The sequence below is a fragment of the Bos javanicus genome, chromosome 18, assembly GCF_032452875.1.
Source record: "Bos javanicus breed banteng chromosome 18, ARS-OSU_banteng_1.0, whole genome shotgun sequence".
NCBI classification, from domain to species: domain Eukaryota; kingdom Metazoa; phylum Chordata; class Mammalia; order Artiodactyla; family Bovidae; genus Bos; species Bos javanicus.
The window spans coordinates 10,534,215-10,556,604 of NC_083885.1; the positions used below are offsets into that span (position 1 = coordinate 10,534,215).

The 22,390-nt window shown below is 50.5% G+C and overlaps 1 protein-coding gene across 4 annotated transcripts in view; it reads left to right on the plus strand.

Annotated features, from left to right (window-relative positions):
* Positions 1-22,390, plus strand: part of NECAB2 (N-terminal EF-hand calcium binding protein 2) — a 43,643-nt gene that overhangs the window by 19,448 nt on the left and 1,805 nt on the right. For all 4 annotated transcript variants that reach the window (XM_061386874.1, XM_061386870.1, XM_061386872.1 and 1 more), the window contains 7 exons: positions 11,462-11,598; positions 14,100-14,218; positions 14,400-14,479; positions 17,336-17,389; positions 17,888-18,000; positions 21,510-21,587; positions 21,999-22,090. In XM_061386874.1, coding sequence (XP_061242858.1) covers positions 11,462-11,598; positions 14,100-14,218; positions 14,400-14,479; positions 17,336-17,389; positions 17,888-18,000; positions 21,510-21,587; positions 21,999-22,090 — 673 coding nt within the window. The remainder of the gene's footprint in view (positions 1-11,461; positions 11,599-14,099; positions 14,219-14,399; positions 14,480-17,335; positions 17,390-17,887; positions 18,001-21,509; positions 21,588-21,998; positions 22,091-22,390) is intronic.

A 22,390-nucleotide genomic window follows, 5' to 3' on the forward strand; every position in this document is an offset into this window, starting at 1 on the left:
CTGTCCATTTGAGTTCACTGATGCCTAAGTGTCACTCTTGCCATCTCCTGCTTTGACCACATCCAGTACACCTTGATTCATGGGCCTAACCTTCCAGGTTTCTATGCAGTATTGTTCTGTACAGCGTCAGACTTTGCTTTCCCCACCAGACACTTCCACAACCGAGCATTGTTTCCGCTTTGGTCCAGCCACTTTCTTTATGGCATGCTAAATCACTTCAGTCATGTCCAACTTTTTGTGACCCCCTGGACTGTAGCCCGCCAGGCTTCTCTGTCCATGGGATTCTCCAGGCAAGAATACTGGAGTGAGTTGCCATGCCCTCCTCCAGGGGATCTTTCCGACCCAGGGATAGAACCCACGTCTCTTGTCTCATGCGTTGGCAGGTGTTTTCTTTGAGCCACCATTCTTTCTGGAGCTGTTAGTAGTTGCTCTGCGCTCTTCTCTGGTAGCATGTTGGACACCTTCTGACCTGGGGGACTCATCTTCTGGTGATCTTTTTGCCTTTGCATACTGTTTGTGGTGTCCTATTGGCAAGAATGCTAGAGTGGTTTGCCGTTTCCTCCTCCAGTCACCCACATTTTGTCAGAACTCTTCACTATGACTGATCCCTCTTGGATGACCCTGCATGGCATGGCTCATAGCTTCATTGAGTTACACAGGCCCCTTCATCACATCAAGGCTGTGATCTATGAAGGGGGCCAGAGTAATATTCCATTGTATATCTGTACCACATCTTTTTTTTTAAGTTTGTATTTTGTATTGAGGTATAGCAGATTAACAATGTTGAGATAGTTTCAAGTGAACTGGGAAGGAATTCAGCCGTAGCTATACATGTATCCATTCTCCCCCAAACTCCCCTCCCATCCAGGCTGCCATATAAGGTTGAGCAGAGTTCCCTGTGCGTGCAGTAGGCCCTTGTTGGTCATCTGTTTCACATATAGCAGTGTGTGCCACATCTTTATCCATTCTTCTGTTGATGGACATGTACGTTGCTTCCATGTCTTGGCAGCCATGAACATTGGGTGCATGTATCTTTTTAAAAATTTGTATTGGAGTGTAGTTGATTTCAATGTTGTGGTAGTTTTAGGTGGACGGCCAAGTGAATGGTTACACATGAACACATACATGTTTGTTGTTCAGTCACTCAGGCACGTGCAGCTCTTGCGGCCGCATGGACTGCAGCACTCCTGGCCTCCCTGTCCATCACCAACTTCGGAAGCTAACTCAAACTCATGTCCATTAAGTCGGTGATGCCATCCAACCATCTCAGCCTCTGTCGGCCCCTTCTCCTCGTGCCCTTGATCTTTCCCAGCATCAGGGTCTTTTCCAATGAGTCAGGTCTTCGCATCAGGTGGCCAAGGTATTGGAGCTTCAGCATCAGTCTTTCCAATGAATATTCAGGGTTGATTTCCTTTAGGATTGACTGGTTTGATCTCCTTGCTCCAGAGGACTCTCAAGGGTCTTCTTCAACACCACAGTTCAAAAGTACCAGCGCTTTGGTGCTCAGCCTTGTTTATGTTCCAGCTCTCACGTCCGTACATGACTACTGGCAAACCATAGCTTTGACTATGCGGACCTTGACTGTATGGACATATACCTACATCCACTTTTTTTTAGATCTTGTTCCCATGTAGGCCATTACGGAGTACTGAGTAGAGCTCCCTGTGCTACGGCAGGTCCTTATTAGCTAATCTGCTCTATACGTGCAGTGTGTGTATGTCAGCCCCATCTCCAGTGTATCCCGCCCCCACCTTACCCCACCCTGGCAACCATAAGTTTGTTTTCTACATCTGTGCCCCTATTTCTGTTTTGTAAATAAGTTCTGTTGTACTCTCTTTATTTGTTGTTGTTCAGTCATGTCTGACTCTGCGTCCCCATGGACTGCAGCATGCCAGGCTTCCCTGTCCTTCACTGTCTCCCGGAGCTAACTCAAACTCATGTCCATGGGGTTGGTGATGCCATCCAGCCATCTCATCCTTTGTCACCCTCTTCTCCTCCTGCCCTCAGTCTCTCCGCAGCATCAGGGTCTTTTCCAGTGAGTCAGCTGTTTGCATCAGGTGGCCAGAGTATTGGAGCTTCAGCATCAGTCCTTCCTATGAATATTCAGGACTGATTTCCTTTAGGACGGACTGGATGGATCTCCTTGCAGTCCAAGGGACTCTCAAGAGTCTTCTCCAGCATCACAGTTCGAAAGCATCCATTCTTTGGCGCTCAGCCTTCTTTACCACATATAAGCGATATCATGTAACATTTGTCTCCTTCTGACGTTTGTCACTCAGTATGACAATCTGTGGGTCCATCCATGGTGCTGCAAGTGACACTGTTTGGTTCTTTTTTATGGCTGGCGTTCCATTGTCTGTATGCACCACATCTTTATCCATTCCTCCGTTGATGGACATCTAGGTTGCGTCCATGTCCTGGCTCTTGTAAACACTGCTGCAGTGAACATTGGGGTGCATGTATCTTCTGGAATTAGGATTTTTTCTAGAATATGCCCAGGAGTGGAATTGCTGGGTCATACAGTAGCTCTGTTTCTGGTTTTTCAAGGAACCTGCATACCGTTCCGCATAGTGGCTGTGCGTGTGCGCTCAGTCGTGTCTGGTTCTTTGTGACCCCGTGCACTGTACCCACCAGGCTCCTCTGTGTGTGTGGTATTTTTCTGGCAAGAATACTGGCAAGTGGATTCTTTGCCACTGAGCCAGCTGGGAAGCCCACAGTGGCTCTACCAGTTTACACATCCACCGGCGGTGTAGGGGGATTCCCTGTTCTCGGCACCCTCTCCAGCATTTATTGTTTGTAGATATTTGATGATGGCCATTCTAACTGGTGTGAGCTGGTACCCCATTGTCCTTTTGATTTGCATTTTTTAACAATTAGTGATGTTGAGCATCTTTTCATATGCTTTTTGCTTATCTGGATGTCTTCTTTGGAGAAATACCTGTTTAGGTTTTCTTCCCGTTTTTCGATTGGGTGGTTTGCTTCTTTTTGATATTGAGCTGCATGAGATTAATCCCTTGTCAGTCACATCATTTGCAATTTTTTTCTCCCGGTCTGTGGATTGTCTTTTTGCTTGGTTTATGGTTTCCTTTGCTGTGTGAAAGCTTTTGAGTTTACTGTGGTCCTGGTTTCTTTTTTGTTATTTTCATTAGTCTAGGAGGGGCATCAAAAAAGATACTGCTGCGATTGAACACAAAGAGCGCTCTGCCTGCGTTTTCCTGAAGAGTTTTATAGTGTCTGGCCTTCCATTTAGGTCTTTGATCCACTCTGAGCTTATGTATGGTGTTAGAGAATGTTCTAATTGCATTCTTTTAAGCTGCTATCCAGTTTTCCCAGAATGACTTATTGGTGAGACTGTCTCCCCCCGTTGTATATTCCTACCTCCTTTGTCGTGGAGTAATTGACCATAGGTGGGTGGGTTTATTTCTGGGCTTCCCGTCCTATTCCTTTGAGCTATATTTCTGTTTTTTGTTGCCAGTATCGTACTCTCTTGATGGCTGTAGCTTTGTAGTTTTAGCCTAAAGTCAGGGAGCCCGATTCCGTCAGCTCCGTTTTTCTTTCTCAAGATTGCTCTGGCTATTCGGGGTCTTTCGTGTTTCCACTCAATTTTTTTTTTTTAACTTTTGGCTGTGCTGGGTCTGTGGTGCTGCACACGGGCTTTCTCTACTTGTGGCAAGCACACGCCTCTCTGGTGGTGTGAGGGCCTCTCATTGCGGTGGCTTCTCTTGCAAAGCACGAACTCTGGGCCCCATAGTTGTAGCACGTGGGCTCAGCAGCTGTGGCTCCCAGGCCCTAGAACACAGGCTCAGCAGCTGTGGCGTGTGGTCGTGGTTGCTCCGTGGCGTGCGGGATCTTCCTGGAGCAGGGGTGGGACCCGTGTCCCCTGCACTGGCAGGTGGTCTTAACCGCTGGCCCGCCAAGGAAGGCCTTCCATTCAGATTTAAAATTTTTTTGTTCTAGTTCTGTGAAAAATACCATTGGTAATTTGATAGGAACCACATTGAATCTGTATATTGCCTTGGAAATGGTTTGTTCATTTGGGCAGTATTGATTCTGTATCTTTACTGAATCTACTGTATCTGTAGTTTTTATCATTATTATTTTCTACTTCCTGTTTCCTTGGGTTTGTTGTTGTTACTGTAGTTTTTCATATGTGAGATAGAATGCTTAATTTTTTTTTGAATAATGAAGTGCAGAAATCTACCTCTGAATGATACTTTCACTGTAATGATAGATTTTAGAATGTAGTATTTCCTCTCTCAGTATCCTCTAATGGTTTGTTAGGTCCTCACTCCCTTCCTGGTATTAGGATAAAACCAAGTGACCAGCAGTTTGTATTCTAGTTTTGTTGTTGTTGTTTTTTTAACATGCTGAGATTTCTTCACTACGTATTGTTTTGTTTTTTAAATTATCCCATGGATACTTGAGAAGATGATGTGGGTCATACTTAAAGACTATAAAATCTGAGCATAGTTATCCCTTCTTTGTTATGAAATATGTTGTTAAAAAGACAACTTTGTGTAAAGGTAAGATTGTTTCTTGTACAATTATGAAATGAACACATGTTGAAAGATTTTATTTAACTCATTAATGTGAAAACCAGTGAAACGTTGAACTGGCTCCAAGGAGAATTCAGAGAACATTTGCCATACATAAGACAACAGGAATTCTGAGATGAATCCATGAACAAATACACTCAGTTGCATTCTACCAGGCAAAATTCATATGCATTTCTGCGGATGGGAATTATTTGCATTACTGTCAACTTTTTATATGCTAGAGTTTTAAAAGTAACTCCAAAACAAGAAAAGACTTAGATAACCCAGAAGAGTGTATTGGACAAGGAACCCAGTCATCTTTTTTTTTGCCCGTTTCACATTTTCTCAATAATGCCATTTACAGTCAACATTTATTGTTTGTAATTTATCTGTTTTGTGGGACTCTGTTGGGCTAATTTCTCACACTGAATTTTATTTTGTCATTTAACTTTTGTAATTCTAATATTTTTCTGCCTGTGTATTTAGCCATGCTGTTTGATGGCTATAGACCTTGTTATCATATTTTGTTATGTAAATAACACATATTCAGTATTCAAAATTTAGAAAGTAGAGAAAAATACAAAGAAAAATTTCAAATCACTTCTAATTCCTACTATCTCTAACCACTGTTACCATTTTAGCTGATAATTGATTTCTTTGAGCCTGTTTTTTTTTTCCTATGTGGATTTCTCTAATACACATAAAATCACTTTGCATACAGAATTTTTTTGCTTTATTTTTCACCTAACATTTTAACAAATATTTTCCCATATTATTCAAACCACTTAAAAGTATTTTAAATATTCTTACTCAATTTTGCATACTTTTCCTCTTTTGCTGGAATGTTAGATTATTTCCAGGTTTTTGGCTCCGATCTATCAACCCTGTAACCTTGGGACATAAATATTTGTCCACATTTGCATTATTTCTTAAAGATAGCTGTTCAAAAGTGGAGAATTACTGGGCAGTGAAAGTCTCTCGATATAGAGTAGAATTGCCTTACAAAGTGGTTATATCCGTCTGCTTCCCCATAGCCATCCGTAGAGCTGCAGCCTCTCCTGGTGCGTGGAGGTTTCATAATGCCCAAAGATTTAATAATGCTGTGTCCTTGTAATGCATTATGCCTTTTGTCGTTTATTATTACCCTTATATTATGTAATACTTTCCCATTTAAATTCTACTCAATCATGATATTGCAACTTGTCTTAGTCATTTGATCAAATTTGGTAGCCGAGTCTTTGCACAGGCTTTTCTGTACAAATCCTTGAGTGCTCTTTGGCTTGAGATACGCCTGCAGTCCTGCTTAATCAAATCTGGGACAGTGCCTTTACCTGGGGCAGTCTAGGCTGACTCTCTTCATTGTTATCTATCAGGCCTGGCTGCTGTCATAATCTCATATGCTTCCCGTTTTTTTATGTTCCTTCATCTTTTCTGACATTTCACCTTTGGGTAGTCTGCTTTGTTTAGTATGTTGATTATGATTTCAAAGTCACTACACTTGGGACTTTCTAAAGTGAAAGACAAAGTGTTAGTTGCTCAGTCATGTCTGACTCTGAGACCCCATGGACTGTAATCTGCCAGGCTCTTCTGTCCATGGGATTCTCCAGGCAAGAATATTGGAGTGGGTTGCCATTCCCTTCTTCAGGGATCAAACCCGGGTCTCCTGCATTGCAGGCAGATTCTTTACCGTCTGAGCCACCAGGGAAGGGACTTCTAAAATATACATTATTAACACTATTAATCCTATTTTTTTACCTGGCTAATAAAAAACACTTTCTCTCCTCTCTTATGAAATTAAAAGAATTGTTAAGATGACTGGCTATTTTTTCCATTGTTTGTCACTGTTTGACTTAATCCAATCTGATTTAAATTTAATTATTAGTGGCTCATATTTTTATTTCCTGATCTCTGTAACTTTCATTTTAATTTGGGTGGTCCCTCTCACTTTTGTCCACAACTTCCATACTTTCTCTCGTTCAACCCTAGGAGATTTGGGAGAAACTCCTGGGCATTCTTTGCTGGAAAGGTGCTTATCTGATAAACTTCCAGAGATTTGCAGATTTCTGAAGGTCTCTGTGTCCTCCTGCATGTCAGTAACCTGTCCACAGAAAGCAGACTTCCCAGCTCTGACTGTCTTCCTCTAGAATCAGTGGTGCTGGCCTCGACTGAAGCATCAGTGATGGTGGAGGACAGGACCCTACAAGCTGCATTTTTACTCTTGTGAAAATAACTTGCCTTTTCTTTTTTAATTCAGCCAACCAGTTACATGTATTGACCCCTGACTGCATCCTGAATCTCTTATCTGGGTGCTTTTAACACAGCCATCTAAGCTCGTTTTTTCTGCTTAATGGCTTCTGGCAGCTTTCTCTCTCTCTCTTTTTTTTTCCTTCAGGTTTTTTTTTTTTTTTTTACTTTGTTATGTCTTGTTCTTTGGGGGCCATTTGCTTCTCCCGCGCCCATTGATCTGGATCGCGTGTGAGTTCAGCCATCTGCTGGGAAGGGTAATTGATCAGGGAGGTATATATCTGGCAGCCAGAACCTGGCGTGCATCCTGCCGTCCGCTCATCCCCCGTCGTCGGGGCTGCCTCCAGCACCGCTGGTCTGGTGGTTGGTGCAGGAGGAGCCCCCCCAGCCTCCCTGCCTGAGGCCGCCTCTCCTCTGGCCTGTCTTCACTTCCCACCTGTATTCCCTGCCCCCGTGGTCCTGGCCTCCATTTCTCAGTCTCTCTGTCTCGAGCTGTGCTTCCCTTGTGCCATAGTCAGAGAGATGGATGGTTTAATTTTCTTTCCCTGAGAGCCCTGTTTTTCCTCGCCTGGCCAGGGACTGGGCAGACTCCCAAGGTGCTGAGGCAGGTGGCTCAGGAGAGTGGGGTCTTGGCAGGGGAGGCCAGAGGGAGCCACACGGGGCTTGAGGGGTCCAAGTCCCTCAGCTTCGCATCATTTCCATCACCGTCACCCTGGAGTGACCTGGCTGAGCTGCAGCCTTCTCCCACCCACATTCAAGTCTCAAAGCCAAAAGACACTCAGCCCGATCCAGGAGCCTGGAGCAATGTCCCTGCTGCAGACTCTTGACAAGAGAGGAAATTGTTTCACATCACAGGGCAACATCAGTGGGAAACCCTCTTCATCTTAAGCCCAAAGTTCCTCCTCTCGTGGTCCCAGACTCCCTCTGAGGACTGAGTCTCAGGCACTTTCGTGAGAGACAGTTAATCCGTCCTGCTGCCCTGGCTTCTCTTCCCTCACTTCTCTGAGTAGCAGCACAAATGCCCAGCGCCCACAGAATCCACCTTTTTAAAAAAAAACAAAAACAAAATTTAATTGTTTATTTAAGGGACATACGGAACATTTAGGAGATTCCTTAACAAGAGAGACAGGGTCTCACTGTGTTGACCAGTCTAGGGCTCAGTGGTTATTGACAGACGCGACCCCACTACGGATCAGCGCAGGAGGGTTTTTTTGTGTGTGTGTTTTTTTTATTGACATAGAGTTGACTTACAGTGTTGTGTTGTTTTTGGTGTACAGCAGAAGGGTTCAGTTATATATATATATTTTTTTTCATGTTCTTTTCTATTCTGGTTTATCACAGGATATGGAATATATTTCCCTGAGCTATGCGGTAGACCTCGTGGTTCATCCGTCCCGTATGAAATAGTTTGCCTCTGCTAACCCCAAACTCCCAAACCACCCTCTCATGGCTCCCCTCCCCCTGGCAGTGACAAGTCTGTTCTGTATCCTGTGGATCTGTTTTGTTTCACAAATACGTTCATTTGTGCCATATTCTAGATTTTACGTAATAAGGGATACTTGTCTTTCTAACTTACTTCACTTAGTATAATGATCGCTAGATAGTCTCTGCAAATGGCATGAATACTTCATTGTTTTTTTGTGTGGCTGAGTAGTATTCTATTCAGGAGAAGGCAATGGCACCCCACTCCAGTACGCTTGCCTGGAAAATCCCATGGGAGGAGCTTCATAGGCTGGAGTCCATGGGGTCGCTAAGAGTAGGACATGACTGAGCGGCTTCACTTTCACTTTTCACTTTCATGCATTGGAGAAGGAAATGGCAACCTACTCCAGTGTTCCTGCCTGGAGAATCCCAGAGATGGGGGAGCCTGGTGGGCTGCCATCTATGGGGTCACACAGAGTCGGACACGACTGAAGTGACTTAGCAGCAGCAGTATTGTGTATATATATATGCCACATAACTTCTTTATCTGGTCATCTGTTGATGGCCAATGAGATTGTTTCCATGTCTTGGTTATTGTAAATGTACTGCTATGAATATAGGGGTACATGTATCTTTTCAAATTCTAGTTTTGCCTGGGTATATGCCCAGGAGTGGGATTGCTGGATCATATGGTAGCTCTGTTTTTTTTAAGGATCCTCCATATATTTTCCACAGGGGCTACACCAGCTTGGGGCTTCCCTGATAGCTCAGTTGGTAAAGAATCCACCTGCAATGTGGGAGACCTGGGTTTGATCCCTGGGTTGGGAAGATCCCCTGGAGAAGGGAAAGCCTACCCACTCCAGTATTCTGGCCTAGAGAATTCCATGGACTGTATAGTCCATGGGGTCACAAAGAGTCGGACACAACTGAGCGACTTTCACTCACACCAGCTTACTTTCCCACCAACAGTGTGGGAAAGTTCCCTTGTCTCCACAGCCTCTCCAGCATCTGATACTTGTAGACTTTTTGATGATGGCCATTCTGACTGGTGTGAGGTGGTAACCTCACTGTCGTTTTGATTCGCGTTTCTCTGATAATTAGTGATGTCAAGCATCTTTTTATATACCTACTGACTCTGTTTAGGGTTTTCGATCAGGTTGTTTGTTTTCTTGTTGTTTGAGTTTGTGCATTTTGGAGCTTAAGCCCTTGTCGGGCTCAACATTTGCAAACATTTTCTCCATCCCGTGGGTTGTCTTATCACTTTTTGATGGTTTCCTTTGCTGTGCAAAAGCTTGATTACATCTCATTTGCTTATTTTTATTTTTATTTCTGTTGCCTTAGGAGACGAGCCTAAGAAAACATGGGTACGACTTATGTCAGAGAATGTTTTGTCTGTCCTCTCTCCTAGGAGTTTATGGCGTCGTGTGCTGTGTTTGAGTTTATTTTTGTGCCTGATGAGAGGGTGTGTACTACCTTCATTGATTTATGTGCAGTTGTCCAGCTTTCCCAGCACCGTGACTTGCTGAGGAGACTGTCTTTTTCCCATTATATATTCTTGGCTCCTTTATTGGACGTTAATTGACCATAAGTCCTTTCCCCCCCCCCGGGGGCTCTCTGTTCTGTGCCATTGATCCATATGTCTGTTTCTGTGCCCCTATCACAGTTTTTTACTGTAACTTTGTAGCACTGTCTGAGGTCTGGATGAGTTATACTTCCTGCTTTGTTTTTTCTTCCCTCAGAATTGGTTTGGCAGTTCTGGGTCTTTTATCTATTATTGTTCAGTCGCTAAGTCATGTTCTACTCTTTGCAACCCCATGAACTGCAGCACACCAGGCTTCTCTGTCCTTCACCATCTCCTTGAGTTTGCTCAAACTCATGTCCGTTGAGTCAGTGATGCCATCCAACCATCTCATCCTCTCTTGTCCCCTTCTCCTCTTGCCCTCCATCTTTCCCAGCATCAGAGTCTTTTCCGGTGAGTTGTCTCTTCACATCAGGTGGCCAAAGTATTGGAGCTTCAGCTTCAACATCAGTCCTTCCAATGAATTGAATAGGGTTGATTTCGTTTGGGATTGACTGGTTTGAACTCCCAGAAGTCTTAAGGGACTCTCAAAAGTCTTGTCCAGCACCACAGTTCAAAAGCATCAACTCTTTGGCACACAGACTTCTTTGTGGTCCAACTCTCACATCCATACATGACTGCTGGAAAAGCCATAGCGTTGACTACATGGACCTTTGTCAGCAAAGTGATGGCTCTGCTTTTTAATATGCTGTCTGGGTTTGTCATACTTTTCTTCCAAGGAGCAAGCGTCTTTTAATTTCTTGGCTGCAGTCACTGTCTGCAGTGATTTTGGAGCCCCAGAAAATAAAATCTGTCACTGTTCCCACCTTTTCCCCATCTATTTGCCATGAAGTGATGGGACTGGATGCTATGATTTTAGGTTTTTGAATGTTGAGTTTTAAACCAGTTTTTTCACTCTCCTCTTTCATCTTCATTAAGAGACTCTTTAGTTCCTCTTCACTTTCTGCCACTAGAGTGGTATCATCTGCATACCTAAGGTGGTTAATATTTCTCCCCATAGTCTTGATTCCAGGTTGTGATTCATCTGGCCTGGCATTTTGCATGATGTGCTCTGCATACAAGTTAAGTAAGCAGGGTGGCAGGTTAAATAAGTTAAATATACAGCCTTGAAGTACTCCCTTCCCGATTTTGAACCAGTCTGTTGTTCCATGTTTGGTTCTAACGGTTGCTTTTTGACCTGAATATAGGAGTCCTTAGGGTTTTCTGTATATAGTATCATGTTGTCTGCATAGAGTGACAGCGTTACCCCTTCCCTTCCATTTAGGTTACCTTTTCTTTTTCTTGTCTGATGGCTGTGGCTAGACTTCCAATACTGTGCTGAACAGAAGTGGCCACCAGCGTCTTTACTGTAACCACCGTCACCACCACCATCGCCTTCGCCAGCACCGTCGTCACTTATCATCTTTATCAGAGCAGCTACCGTTCACAGAGTGTTTGCTGTGTGATAGGCCCAGTGCTGAGCATTTTATATACCTTCTGCCTTTCAGTCCTCAATGCAGTATCGTAGATACTGTGATTGCTGTTGTGGCTCCAACCTTGGGCTCTGAGTCCATAGCCCCTGCCTTCCTGCAGTAGCCCTGGGACGGTGACCCCAAGTCGGTGTATCAGATCCCTCATCAACCCCTTTCCCTTCTGTGCCCCCTCCCCTTTCCCTTCTGTGCCCCCTCCCTTCCCCCCACAGGTGTACGAGGGCGGGAGCAACGTGGACCAGTTTGTGACGCGCTTCCTCCTGAAGGAGACAGCCAATCAGATCCAGTCCCTGCTGAGCTCGGTGGAGAGCGCGGTGGAGGCCATCGAAGAGCAGACCAGCCAGATCCGGTGCGCGGACGGGAGTGAGCTGTGCCAGCCTGCTGCGTGGTGGGGACGGCTGTGTGCCTGGGGGCGGGGCGGCCCTGGGCGAGCTGCTGCCCCTCTCTTGCCTCCACTTCCCCACCTGTTAAGTGGGGACAATTGCATACCTACCTCGTCACGTTGTTGTTGATCTAACACTAGTCCACTGTCGGGCTCATTTTTTAAAACCGGGGAATTAGGAAACTGCAGTGGATATCACCACCATTGGAAAACAAGTTATCTCAGGCTGTGAGTGAAAAATATCATGACTGTAAAAATAAGCCCTGTCAGTGCTCAGACCCCTCGACCTGCTCCGTTTGTTTCGAGGCTGTGAGATGGTAGCATCAAATCCCACCTCAGAAGAACTGAACAGCAGTGAGAGGGAGTGGGTTTCTCCCGAGGTTAGTTAGTATTATTTAAGGCCTTGTTTGCGGGTCCTTGAGAACATGGAAAACACCTGGGGTCCCCCCTTTCTGGGGCAATGAGCCTGGGGTCCGGAGAGGAGTAATCTCCTTCCGGCTGGGAGGGCCAGCCCCCAGGGGCCACGTGGGGGGCATTTGCTGTCTCAAGTTCAGACCAGCTCTTCTGTGCTCTCTTCCCTGAATAGCTGATGTGCCTGAGGCAAAGTAGAAGTAAAGACTCATTAACAGGAGCTTCCCTGGTTATCCAGTGGCTACAACTCTGCTCTCCCAATGCAGGGGGCCCAGGTTCAATCTCTGGTCAGGGAACTAGATCCCACATGCCACAATTAAGACCCGGTGAAGCCAAATAATTTTTTTTTTTTTTTTAAAGCCATAGGATCAGATGGGCACAGCTGCCAGGCGCCTGAGCTTTACTGAGCCTGGCATCCCTGGCACGGCGGGATGCTGGTCCTGGGTGGGGGTTCGTCCCAATCCGCTGTGGTTGCAAAGGTGCTCGGTGATGCTGTTCACAAAATGCATTTGCTCTGAGGGCCTGCAGCCCAGTCCCCTGGGAAATGCAGGATGCAGAGTCCCGGGCCCTGGCGATGCCATCTGGGATTGGGGTTTCCTCGGCTGGGAGCCGAGCCCTGGACTCTGTCCGTGATCAGTCTCATGATTCAGAGGGTCCCCAAGGTTAAGGGGATTTCCTGTCACATAGATTTCCTTCATCCTTTATCATCACTATCTTGATTAAAAAACCTGCGGCTTCTATTCTGTCACAGATCAGATGGAGCGCTGCACACTTATTAGAGCTGGTTCCCTGCACTTTGCCTTCCCCCCACGTGTCAGCCGTCCCCCCACGAGTCAGCTGTCCCCCCACGTGTCAGCCGTTACACCTGCCTCCCTCTCCAAACCTCACGTAGGGATGATGGGAACATACATCTGCTTCCCGCGCACCCCCACCTCTCACCCCCCAAACCTCAGCTGTCTCAGCTCTCAGCTGCAGGGCCCCCCAGCCACCCTGGTTCCCGGCCCTGGGGACAGCGTGCCCTGCATTCGAGCCAGCGGCCCGTGCCCGGGAGACCCCGCTGCACCCATTCACAGTCCACGGGCCATGTTTTATTTGCTGCTGGTTTGTAGAGGTCCCAGGACCAACACCTCCAAGACTCTGCCAGCCTTTCTCCTCCCCGGGGGGTGGGGGGTGGTCAGCCCCTCGGCACGGAGGGAGAGGCTGCTGGGCTTTCAGGTTCACAGGAGGCAGATCCTGGAGAGAACCACGGCCACGCTGGGCACCAGGCATGTCAGCCGTGCACACGGGCGTGTGTGTATTTGTGTGTCCGCAGTAAATGGCAGCCCACTCCAGTGTTCTTGCCTGGAGAATCCCAGGGATGGGGGAGCCTGGTGGGCTGCCGTCTATGGGGTTGCACAGAGTCAGACATGACTGAAGCAATGCAGCAGCAGCAACAGCAGTGACTTTTCTAGCATTTTTGCACCTGGGGGTTTGGGCATTTGTCGGGTCCCTACTGTGTGCCAGGCACAGCGTTTGGTGGGCTGCGTGTCAGGGGTGCTGGTCTGTGCACATCAGTGTGTGTGGTGGGTGGAGTTGGGCCAGGGCACAGGGCCAGGCTGAGCCAGGATTGTGGATTTTTGTCCTGTTAGATGCCCGCTCTCGACTGAGTCCTACGGCTTCTTTTCTTGGAGAGAGGGCTTGTTAGCAAACCTAGGCCCCGACCCCAGAGGCCTCTGAACACAGGACCAGGAGGCAGGCAGGGTGGGCGAGGGACAGCTGTGAGCCGCAGGGAGGTGGGGGCCTGGCTCAGCCTCGCAGGCCCTGGAACCTGGAATGGAACCTCCCGGACACAGGGTCTGGGTTCCCAGAAAGGATCTGAGTTCAGATCCCAGCCCCACCCGCGGGCAGTCTCCTCTGTGAGGCAGTGGCCAACATGTGCAGCTCAGGGGATGGGGCTCCCGGGAGTTCTGTGCACGTTTCAGTCCCACAGTTGGTGCTGAGTGTTGGTCAGAGCCGCTCCGAGCAGTCAGGGCCCTGCAGCCCCCCTCACAGGGTGCGTTCCCCCACCCCCTCTGCAGACAGAACCACAGCCGGCCCAGCCATGGCACGGTGGAGACCTGGTCCGGGAGTCCCACGCCCCCCTACGCCCCCAACCACAAGCTCATGGCTGCGGAGCAAGGAAAGAGCTTCCCGCCTGGTGAGAGAGTGGTGGCCTGTGGTCACGGGCACTGGCTGGGGGGTCCTAGGAGGACTTCTGAGAGTGGTCCCGATGGGGCCTGGGCTTCCCACAGGAACTGGGAGTCCTCGGTCTAGGGGAGGGGGTGCTCCCACTCCGGCCTGGCCCTGCCCCTGTCAGCATCTCTGTTCCTCTTTCCCAGGCACCTCGGACCCCAAGGAGGACGGCCTGGACGCCCAGATCAGCCGGCTGGCGGGGCTTATTGGACGGCTGGAGAACAAGGTGGGCCCGCTGAGCCCCCACATCCATCCCTCCATCCCCCCCCCCACCCTCCCAGCCCCCCAGGGAGGGCGGAGCTAGGCTGGAGCTTACAGGAGGGAAGTCGGGGAACCTAAATGCCCCTGGGTGGGGTTGGGGGTGGTGTGCTAAGGGGAGACCCTGGGAACATGACCTTTGTACCTGTATGGGGCCTGGGGAAGAGAGCTATGAGAGTGGGTGGGCAGCCAGGAGGGGATTGCCGAGGAGCAGAGCGTGGGCGGCAAGGGGACTGAGCGTCAAGGAGTCTGTAAGGCCTTGGGTGGCTTGGGCAGGTGGCAGCCCAGACCCAGCGTAGTGGCAGCTGAGGCGAGGTGAGGTCTAGGAGAGGTGAGAGTGACCGGCAGTGTAAAGCCTTTTAGATGTGACGTGGCCTGTCCGCAAGCGATGGAAAATGGAATCATGATTTCAGAGTGTTTCATGACTCAGTAAGTACTCGGGACCTGACTGTGCCAGCATCTCAGGGCTGCTAGAGCCACGGACCACAGGCAAGGGGCTCAAACCCAGGCTCTTATCCTCTGACACGTGGAGTCTGGAATCAGGATGCCGGCAGGGCTTCCTCCCGCGGCCTTCCTCTGGGGCGTGTAGACAGCCAGGTGTCTGTGTCCCGGTATCTTACAAGGACGCCAGTCATACTGGATTAGGGCCCACCCGTGTGACCTTATTCTCACGCAGTCACTCTTCAAGTGTCCTGTCTGCAAATACAGTCACGTTTTGCCGCACTGGGAGTTGGGAATTCAACCTATGAATTTGGGGGGAACACAATTCAGCCTGTAACAATGACCGTTTATTGGGAGAAAGAGAGCAAACAGTTAAAGTTTACCAGTAGGCACTGGTATCAGCCTGCCTGTATTGGAATCCTGGCTATACCACTTAACAGCTGTGTGACCTTGGGCCAGTGACTTACCCTCTCAGCCTCAGAGTCATCCCCTAACCATAGAGGAGATAATCAGAATGGTACCTCTCACAGGGTTGTTGTGCGGATTAGATAAAATATCTTAATAGCTTTGCACAGAGCCTCCTGCTTAGTTAGCATTTAATATTAGCACTGTTATTTCGCCATTATTATGAGACATTCTGATACCAGAACTTATATACACGTGCACACACCATACCTGTATATCTACGTAAACCAAGATAACATATCTCTGGGCTGCAGGGTCACAGTGGCAATTTTACATTTCTGATCTTCTGAAACTTCTATCTTTTGCAAAAGGGCAAAAGAAAAATAGTGCTTTGATGGTTTTGTGGGTTAGTTCTGAGGGATCCGTGAGGGCGCTGGGTGGGGCTCCCCAGGAGGAGGCCGAGGCCCAGACTTGGGGGAGAGTCCGAGGTGGGAGGCAGTGAGTCCACCTGCAGGCCGCAGGGATCTCCGGCCCCCTCCACCCCACCCCCACCCCCCCAAAGCCGGCTACTTGGTGGGAGCGGTAGGAAAGACTCCGTGGGGACCTGAGGCCTGGTTGTCATAACAACTCCGCGGGCGCCCCCAGAGGGAGGCTCTTTGAAGCTTATTTTTAGTGCCCCAGTCGCCTTAACAACCAGCTGGCTGGAAACCAAGGAGCACCTGGGCGTCCTGGAGACGGGGCGGGCCTCTTCTGGCCTCTGATTGGCCCCGGGCCGCGATCGGCCCCGCCCTCCACAGAACAGCCTGAGCCCTCCTGGCGGGGCCTGGCTCCCCGGAGCACAGGTGAGGTAGGGAGAGGGGGATGCAGACCTGGGTGCCACCGTCCCTCCCCTCATCTCTGCTTCATCCTCACCCTCACGTGGCCCTGCCCGCCAGGAGAAACCTAGGGGGTGAATCGCAGCCCCTGCTCTCCAGGAGCCCCCTTACACCAGCATCCACACTCTGTGTCCCCGGAAAGTCAGCACCTCTCTGGGACCGGCCGTGCATTGACGGGGTCCCTAGTTCCGACATTATTAAGAATTTCAGGGTGGTGGCCGCTCAGGTCACAAACTTGTATATCTGCTACTCTGTTTTCTCTAACAACCAGGCAACACGTCTCACACACATGCTCGTGTAGAGAAGACAGACAGACACACCTGTGCCAGGGACACGGCTTTCCTCGTGGAGGATGGACAGGGAGGGTACAGAGGTGGCGTCTGTTGGGGAGCCCAAGTTAAAGGATTCCGTGGATGGCGGGGAGGGGGCCTGGCCTCAAACTCGGGCTTTGGAGCCTGGACCAGCTCCTGCAGCCCTTGGGTTCTCTGCTCTGAAATGGGGGTGCTGGGCACTGCGGCAGCCCCCAGCACGGGGTCAGAAGGGGGCTGCATGGGCTCCTTGCTTCCGCAGTGCTGACAGTCGGGCAGCCTCTACCTGAGAGTCTGGAAAGTTACCTGAGAGTTGGTGTAAAGCCTTTAGCCCGAGGTCAGTCAAGGGCCAGCAAGCACAGACCACCTCATTCAGACCGTTCTATTCCTGAGGCCCCAGGTCGGGGGTAACTCGAAAGTCGGGCAGTCTGTTGCCAGCAGTTGTGGCAACCCTCAGCCTTCTGGGCTCAGCAAAACGGAGCCTCCTCTGTGTTCTTTGTGATAGGTCTGCTTGGCCTCTGGGGTCTGGTGCCATAGCCAGACGGAATCTGTGCCTCTGGGTGGCTTTCCAGCCTGGCTTCCTGGGTCCCCCCGAGCCAGCACTGTGGGCTGAGCCCGGCCCAGAGAGGGCTGGCCCTGGGAGCTCCCACCAGCCCCGGGACTCGAGGGTCCCTGGAACCTCGGGGTGGGGGGGCCGGAGCTCTCCGGTGCTCTGTGTCCTTGTGGTGGTCCTGGAAGCCTCCTGGGCAGAGGGGGCCTCAGTCTCCAGCCTCTCTTCATGCTTTGTTGTTGCAGACCCTTTGGTTTGACCTTCAGCAGCATCTCTCGGACGAAGAAGGCACCAACATGGTGAGGACCCCTCCCTGTGGCCCCGTCCCCTTCTGGGCCAGGACTCAAGACTCAGGAGGCTCAGTGTCCCTGACACCCCCACCCCCACCCCCACCCAGGACCAGCTCAGGGGGATGTGCAGCCCCGGCAGGTGGCCTCCCTCCCCTCCCAGGGGTGTTCTCTGGCCTGGAGCAACGTGATCAGCAGACACTGATTCAATCAGAAGCAGTTCTGCAGACCATTCATTCTGTTGTGTCTTGGCCCCAGTGCCTTGCAGTCTCTCTTGAGCCTCTCTCAACCCTCTTGTCTGTTCTTCAGCACTTGTGTGGGACTGCTGCTTTTAGTTCATTTTTTGCCAGTTTTCACAAAGATGACGAGCGTGTGTAGTGGGGTTGGGGGGCCGGGTTTATTCTGACCAAGGTGTCCTGTCCCGGGGAGGTGCTGGGTCCTGGGCTGTGCCCTCCAGGGCCGGGTGGGGTCCTGGGTGAAGGGGTGGCTCACGGGTCCTGTGGCCCGCAGCACCTGCAGCTGGTCCGGCAGGAGATGGCCGTGTGCCCTGAGCAGCTGGGCGACTTCCTGGACTCTCTGCGCCAGTATGTGCGGGGCACCGCTGGGACCAGGAACTGCTTCCAGTGAGTAAGCCGTGGGCCGGGGGCCCGGCCCAAGCAGCTTTGTCCCTGAGAACACCCCGGACATCAGCGACGCACCTAGCGGGGTAGTTACGGGAGCCAGGGGCGAGTCCTTGCTCTGGCTCTTCCTTGCTGTGCAAATCTCCCAAGTGACTTGTCTCCCTGACCTCAGCTTGCTCATCTGTAAAGGGGGCCACTAACTGGGTGGTTGGAGGCCTCAGTGGAGCGATGCACCATGGGTGGCGTCGGGCGGGGCCTGGCCCCAGTGCCTGCTGTGTTAACTGCCCTGCTTGCTGTCGTGGCTGCTTCTCAGGGCCCCGTGCCGTGGTCCCTGCTGCCAAGGCCTGCGTCCAGCTGGGGGTGTCCCCAAGGGCTATTGGCACAAGCCGCTGGGCTCCCTCCTCTCCCGGCGGTGGCCCACTGGCAGACAGTAGCTGTGGGCTCCACGCCTGTTCCCCGTCTCCATTCTATGCTCCCCCCCAGCTGATTTCTCTCCCTCCCAAGCACATGTGCCTCCACCTGCTTCCTGGTGAAGTGGGGGGCGGGGGCCAGGCCTGGGGGTGCAGCGTGACTCAGGCGGCTGCTGCTGCTGCTGAGTGCTAATTCCGGGCGGCGGGAGGAGGGCAGATGATTCCAGTTGGCGGCGGGTGCTGCAGAGGCCAGGAACGGGGTGGGGGTCTTCAGGAAGGGGCTGCTGGGTGTTGAGGCCTGAATAATGATGCCCCACCCACCCAGACCCGCAGTGGCAGCGAGGGGAGCGTGTCTAGGAACACACGACAGAGTGTGGCTCCACGGGGTGACCCAGGGGTGGTGGGTGAAATGGGGGGTGGGGGGCAGATAGGCAGGCCCTGCTTGTTCCAGGTATCAGGTACCACAGGGGAGATGCTAAGGCCAGCGCAGGGCCCAGTCCTGCCTCCTCCCTTGTATATGGACGCGTGGCAGCTGGACGGATGTGCAGCTGGGCAGCTAGGGAGAGGGAGGGGACTAGCCCTTGGCACAATGTGGGCAGAGCTGCGATCTGCTTCGGAGTGGGGCTGACCGGACCAGCCCAGGGCCAGGGTGGGAGGCGGGCTGTAGAAAGAGAAGGCCAGGTGGAGTCTGAGATTCTTTGGCTTCAGAAATTCGCTGGAGGTGAGGGGGTGGGGTGGGGTGGGGGGTAGGGATGCGGGCTGAGCTGGAGACGTCACAGAGTATCAGGTGAGTGGGCGGGGGCTCACACAGGCCTTTGGGCCACATCGCACTCTAGATGCCATTACATTCAAGGTGCCGGCATACAAGTTGGGGGACCCTGGGGGTGGTGGGCGTCCAGGTGTCACCCAGGGCCACCAGAGCCATGTGCTCGTCAGGGGAGAAAGCGTGGAAGGAGAAGGCCCACGGCTGGGCAGGCAGGCTGGAGACGGCACACAGTAGGGCATCCTGTTTGTTGAATGACTGTGTCCTCCGTGCACCCCAAGCCTGCCTGCTGTGTCCTCCCAGCCAGAGGCCTCACCCCGTGCCCCTGAAACCAGTGTGTCAGCCAAGCAAACACAAGCGCTAATTGCTTTTCTCTGCCCTGCAATTACCAAATGGAGACGAAGCCCATCCCTTGGTGACCTCTGTCCACAGCAGGGCAGGCTGTAAGGAGCGAGGCCACCTGGGGCGGGGCCAGGGTCCCCCTAATGACCGGGTGGCATGTAGGCCCGAGCCCATCCCATCATCGAGACAAGAGCCACAGCTGGCAGGTAACCTCAGGCTGGAGGTAATGAAGTAATGATGCGATTAGCAGCCCTGTTTGCATCCTGAGTGGCACAACCTGGAGCTGCTGTGATTATACAGCAGACGCCGCAAGCGATGGGCGTCCCCTCTCCGAGGATGCTGGGGGCTCTGTGCTGCTGAGCATGTGGGGAAGAGGAGCAGGGAGGGCTGCCCAGAGGGGGCGGTGCTGTGATCTCGGAAGCCGGGCCTCCCTCTCTTCCCCTACCCTGCCCTGGTCGGCCACGTTCTTAGAGGCTACCCCCCGCCGCTGCTCTAGCCCCCAGCCTGGGTCTGTCTGTCTATTTGGAACAAGGTGAGTGTCCTGCGTCTCAGACGGGGAAGGCCAGAGTGGCCTGGGACTCCGGCCAGGCCTGTTTCTAAGGATTAAATGAGACAAGGATTACAGAGAACAGCGTGGAAGATGCTTTTATTTTTAAAGGTAGGTTTTTAAGCTAGAAGTTAGGAGACTGGTGTGCTAGGAGCCGAAATATTTCAAAAAGGAGTGAGTGTTTAATGGTATGGAATGTTGCTTATATATACACCTGGATAAAAGAAGGTTTAGCTGCTTTGAAGTAAGTCTGATAGCTTCCCCTATGGGTAACCTTTATCATTTAGAGAATCTTAAGTTTGTACTCCACATAACTTGCCATATTGTTTTTCACAACATGTTATTTTGGTCCCTAAGATCATATAGAACTTGAAATCGTGAGAAGGGGGTTTGATTCAACCTTATGAAATTTATCCCCTAACAATCCCACATCACGGAAGAAACTTTTCTAAACTTAAGTTTGTGTTCCAGGGAAAAAAGTGTTTTTTTTTTCTCGATGATTCCCTGGGTACCTTTTTGACCATATTCTTCTCTTAATCAATTATTTAACCCACTTAAAATTAGAATACAGCTATGAAAATATGGCTAATGTAGTTATTTGAAAAGCCTTTTCTGAAGAATTTTCATGGCAAAGAAAAACAAGATTTAAATATTTTGCCTTCATGCAAAACATGTCTAGAAAAGAAATAGAAAATGTGGTTTATTTTCCCAGTTGTACAAAAATACTTTACCCAGTATTTGTATAAAAATACTGATGTTATGAATAATGACTTAATAACTTTGCTGTCAGATTTTTTTAAATCATAACTTCATCTCACCTTGGAGATAATCTGGAAAGAAAACAAAATCAGTAAGTTTATAGTGCCTCATGTAACTTTTATTAACATAGTAGAAATTATATCAGATTTTTATCACAGAATGGTTTACTAGATAGAAGAAAAGTTATTCTCTAAACGTATGTTTTCAAGATCTTTTTTCAATTGATACTACTTTTCACTTTAAGTTGTTAGGGTTTTTTTTTTAATCTATAGAGAGCCTCTATTTGTCATGTATTAAAAAATGTTTCTAATAAAGATGGATGTTACAGATGGGAAAAAAAAAACAGGTAGGGTTTTTTTTTTTTAATGAATAAAAAGGCCTTTTAAAAAACGGCATTTCATTAGAATTCATTCAACAGCCATGTGCTAGGCACTGCACGGGCCAGGCCTCGCTCCAGACAGCAGAGCTGTACATGCAGCTGTCAGACCAGGGGGTGGTCCTGGGGTTCTGATCAGAAAGGAAGCGTGTTCCAAGAGGACCCTGTCCTGGACCACAGCTTTTGGGAACCTGTTTCCTGGCTCTGGGCGCCCGGTCTGGGCTCGTTTGTGGGCAGGGCGGTGGGGATGGGCCTGTGGGGCCCTCTCTGCACCGTGGGAGGTGTGGCCACTGATTCCGGCCTTTTCTCTTGCAGCATCGCTGCCGTGAGGCTGGCGGACGGCGTCACCTTCGTGGTCTATGAGTTCTGGGAGACGGAGGAGGAGTGGAAGCGGTAGGCCTGGCACACATGCGCTCTGGCTTCCAGCCCACGGGGGTGGGTGAGGAGTTGGGGTCCCAGCGGCATCCACCACTCTGGAGGCTGGTCCTGCACCCCTCCATCTGGGCTCTGAATCCAGGTCCCTCGCCAGCCCTGCGAGCTGAGGCCAAGGGTGCTCCTGTTCAGAAACTGCTGCCCAAGGATAAAAATCCAGAAAGAAAGTTCTCCTGTTGAAGTCTGCTCACGGGGAGGCGAGAACCAGGCTGTTCTACCCTCGGGGCCCCAGCAGTCATGCCGGGCCTTTTTACCTTCCCATGAAGGCTCTGGCCCCTGAGCTTAGCTGACTAGTCAGAGCCCTCAGCCCAGGGTCAGACTCAGACCCCGCTCCAACCCCCAGCAGCTCACGGGCGTTCCCCTGGGTTGCAGGCACCTACAGAGCCCTGTGTGCAAGGCGTTCCGGCACGTCAAGGTGGACACGCTGAGCCAGCCTGAGGCCTTCTCCCGGATCTCCGTGCCAGGTACTGGGGAGGAGGTCTGGAGCAGCCATGGGGGCGTGGGGACACCTCAGGCCTGGCAGAAGCAGTGGCACCAAGACCCAGACGTCCACAGACTCCTCGGTTCTCTCAGTGTTCTGCCGCCCAGTCGTGTCTGACTTTGTGACCCCAGGGACTGTAGCCCACTAGGCTCCTCTGTCCATCAGATTTCCCAGGCAGGAGTACCAGATCTCCAGGGGATCTTCTTGACCCAGGGATTGAACCTGAGTCTCCTGCTTTAGCAGGCGGGTTCCTTACCACTGAGCCACCCAGGAAGCCTCTGTT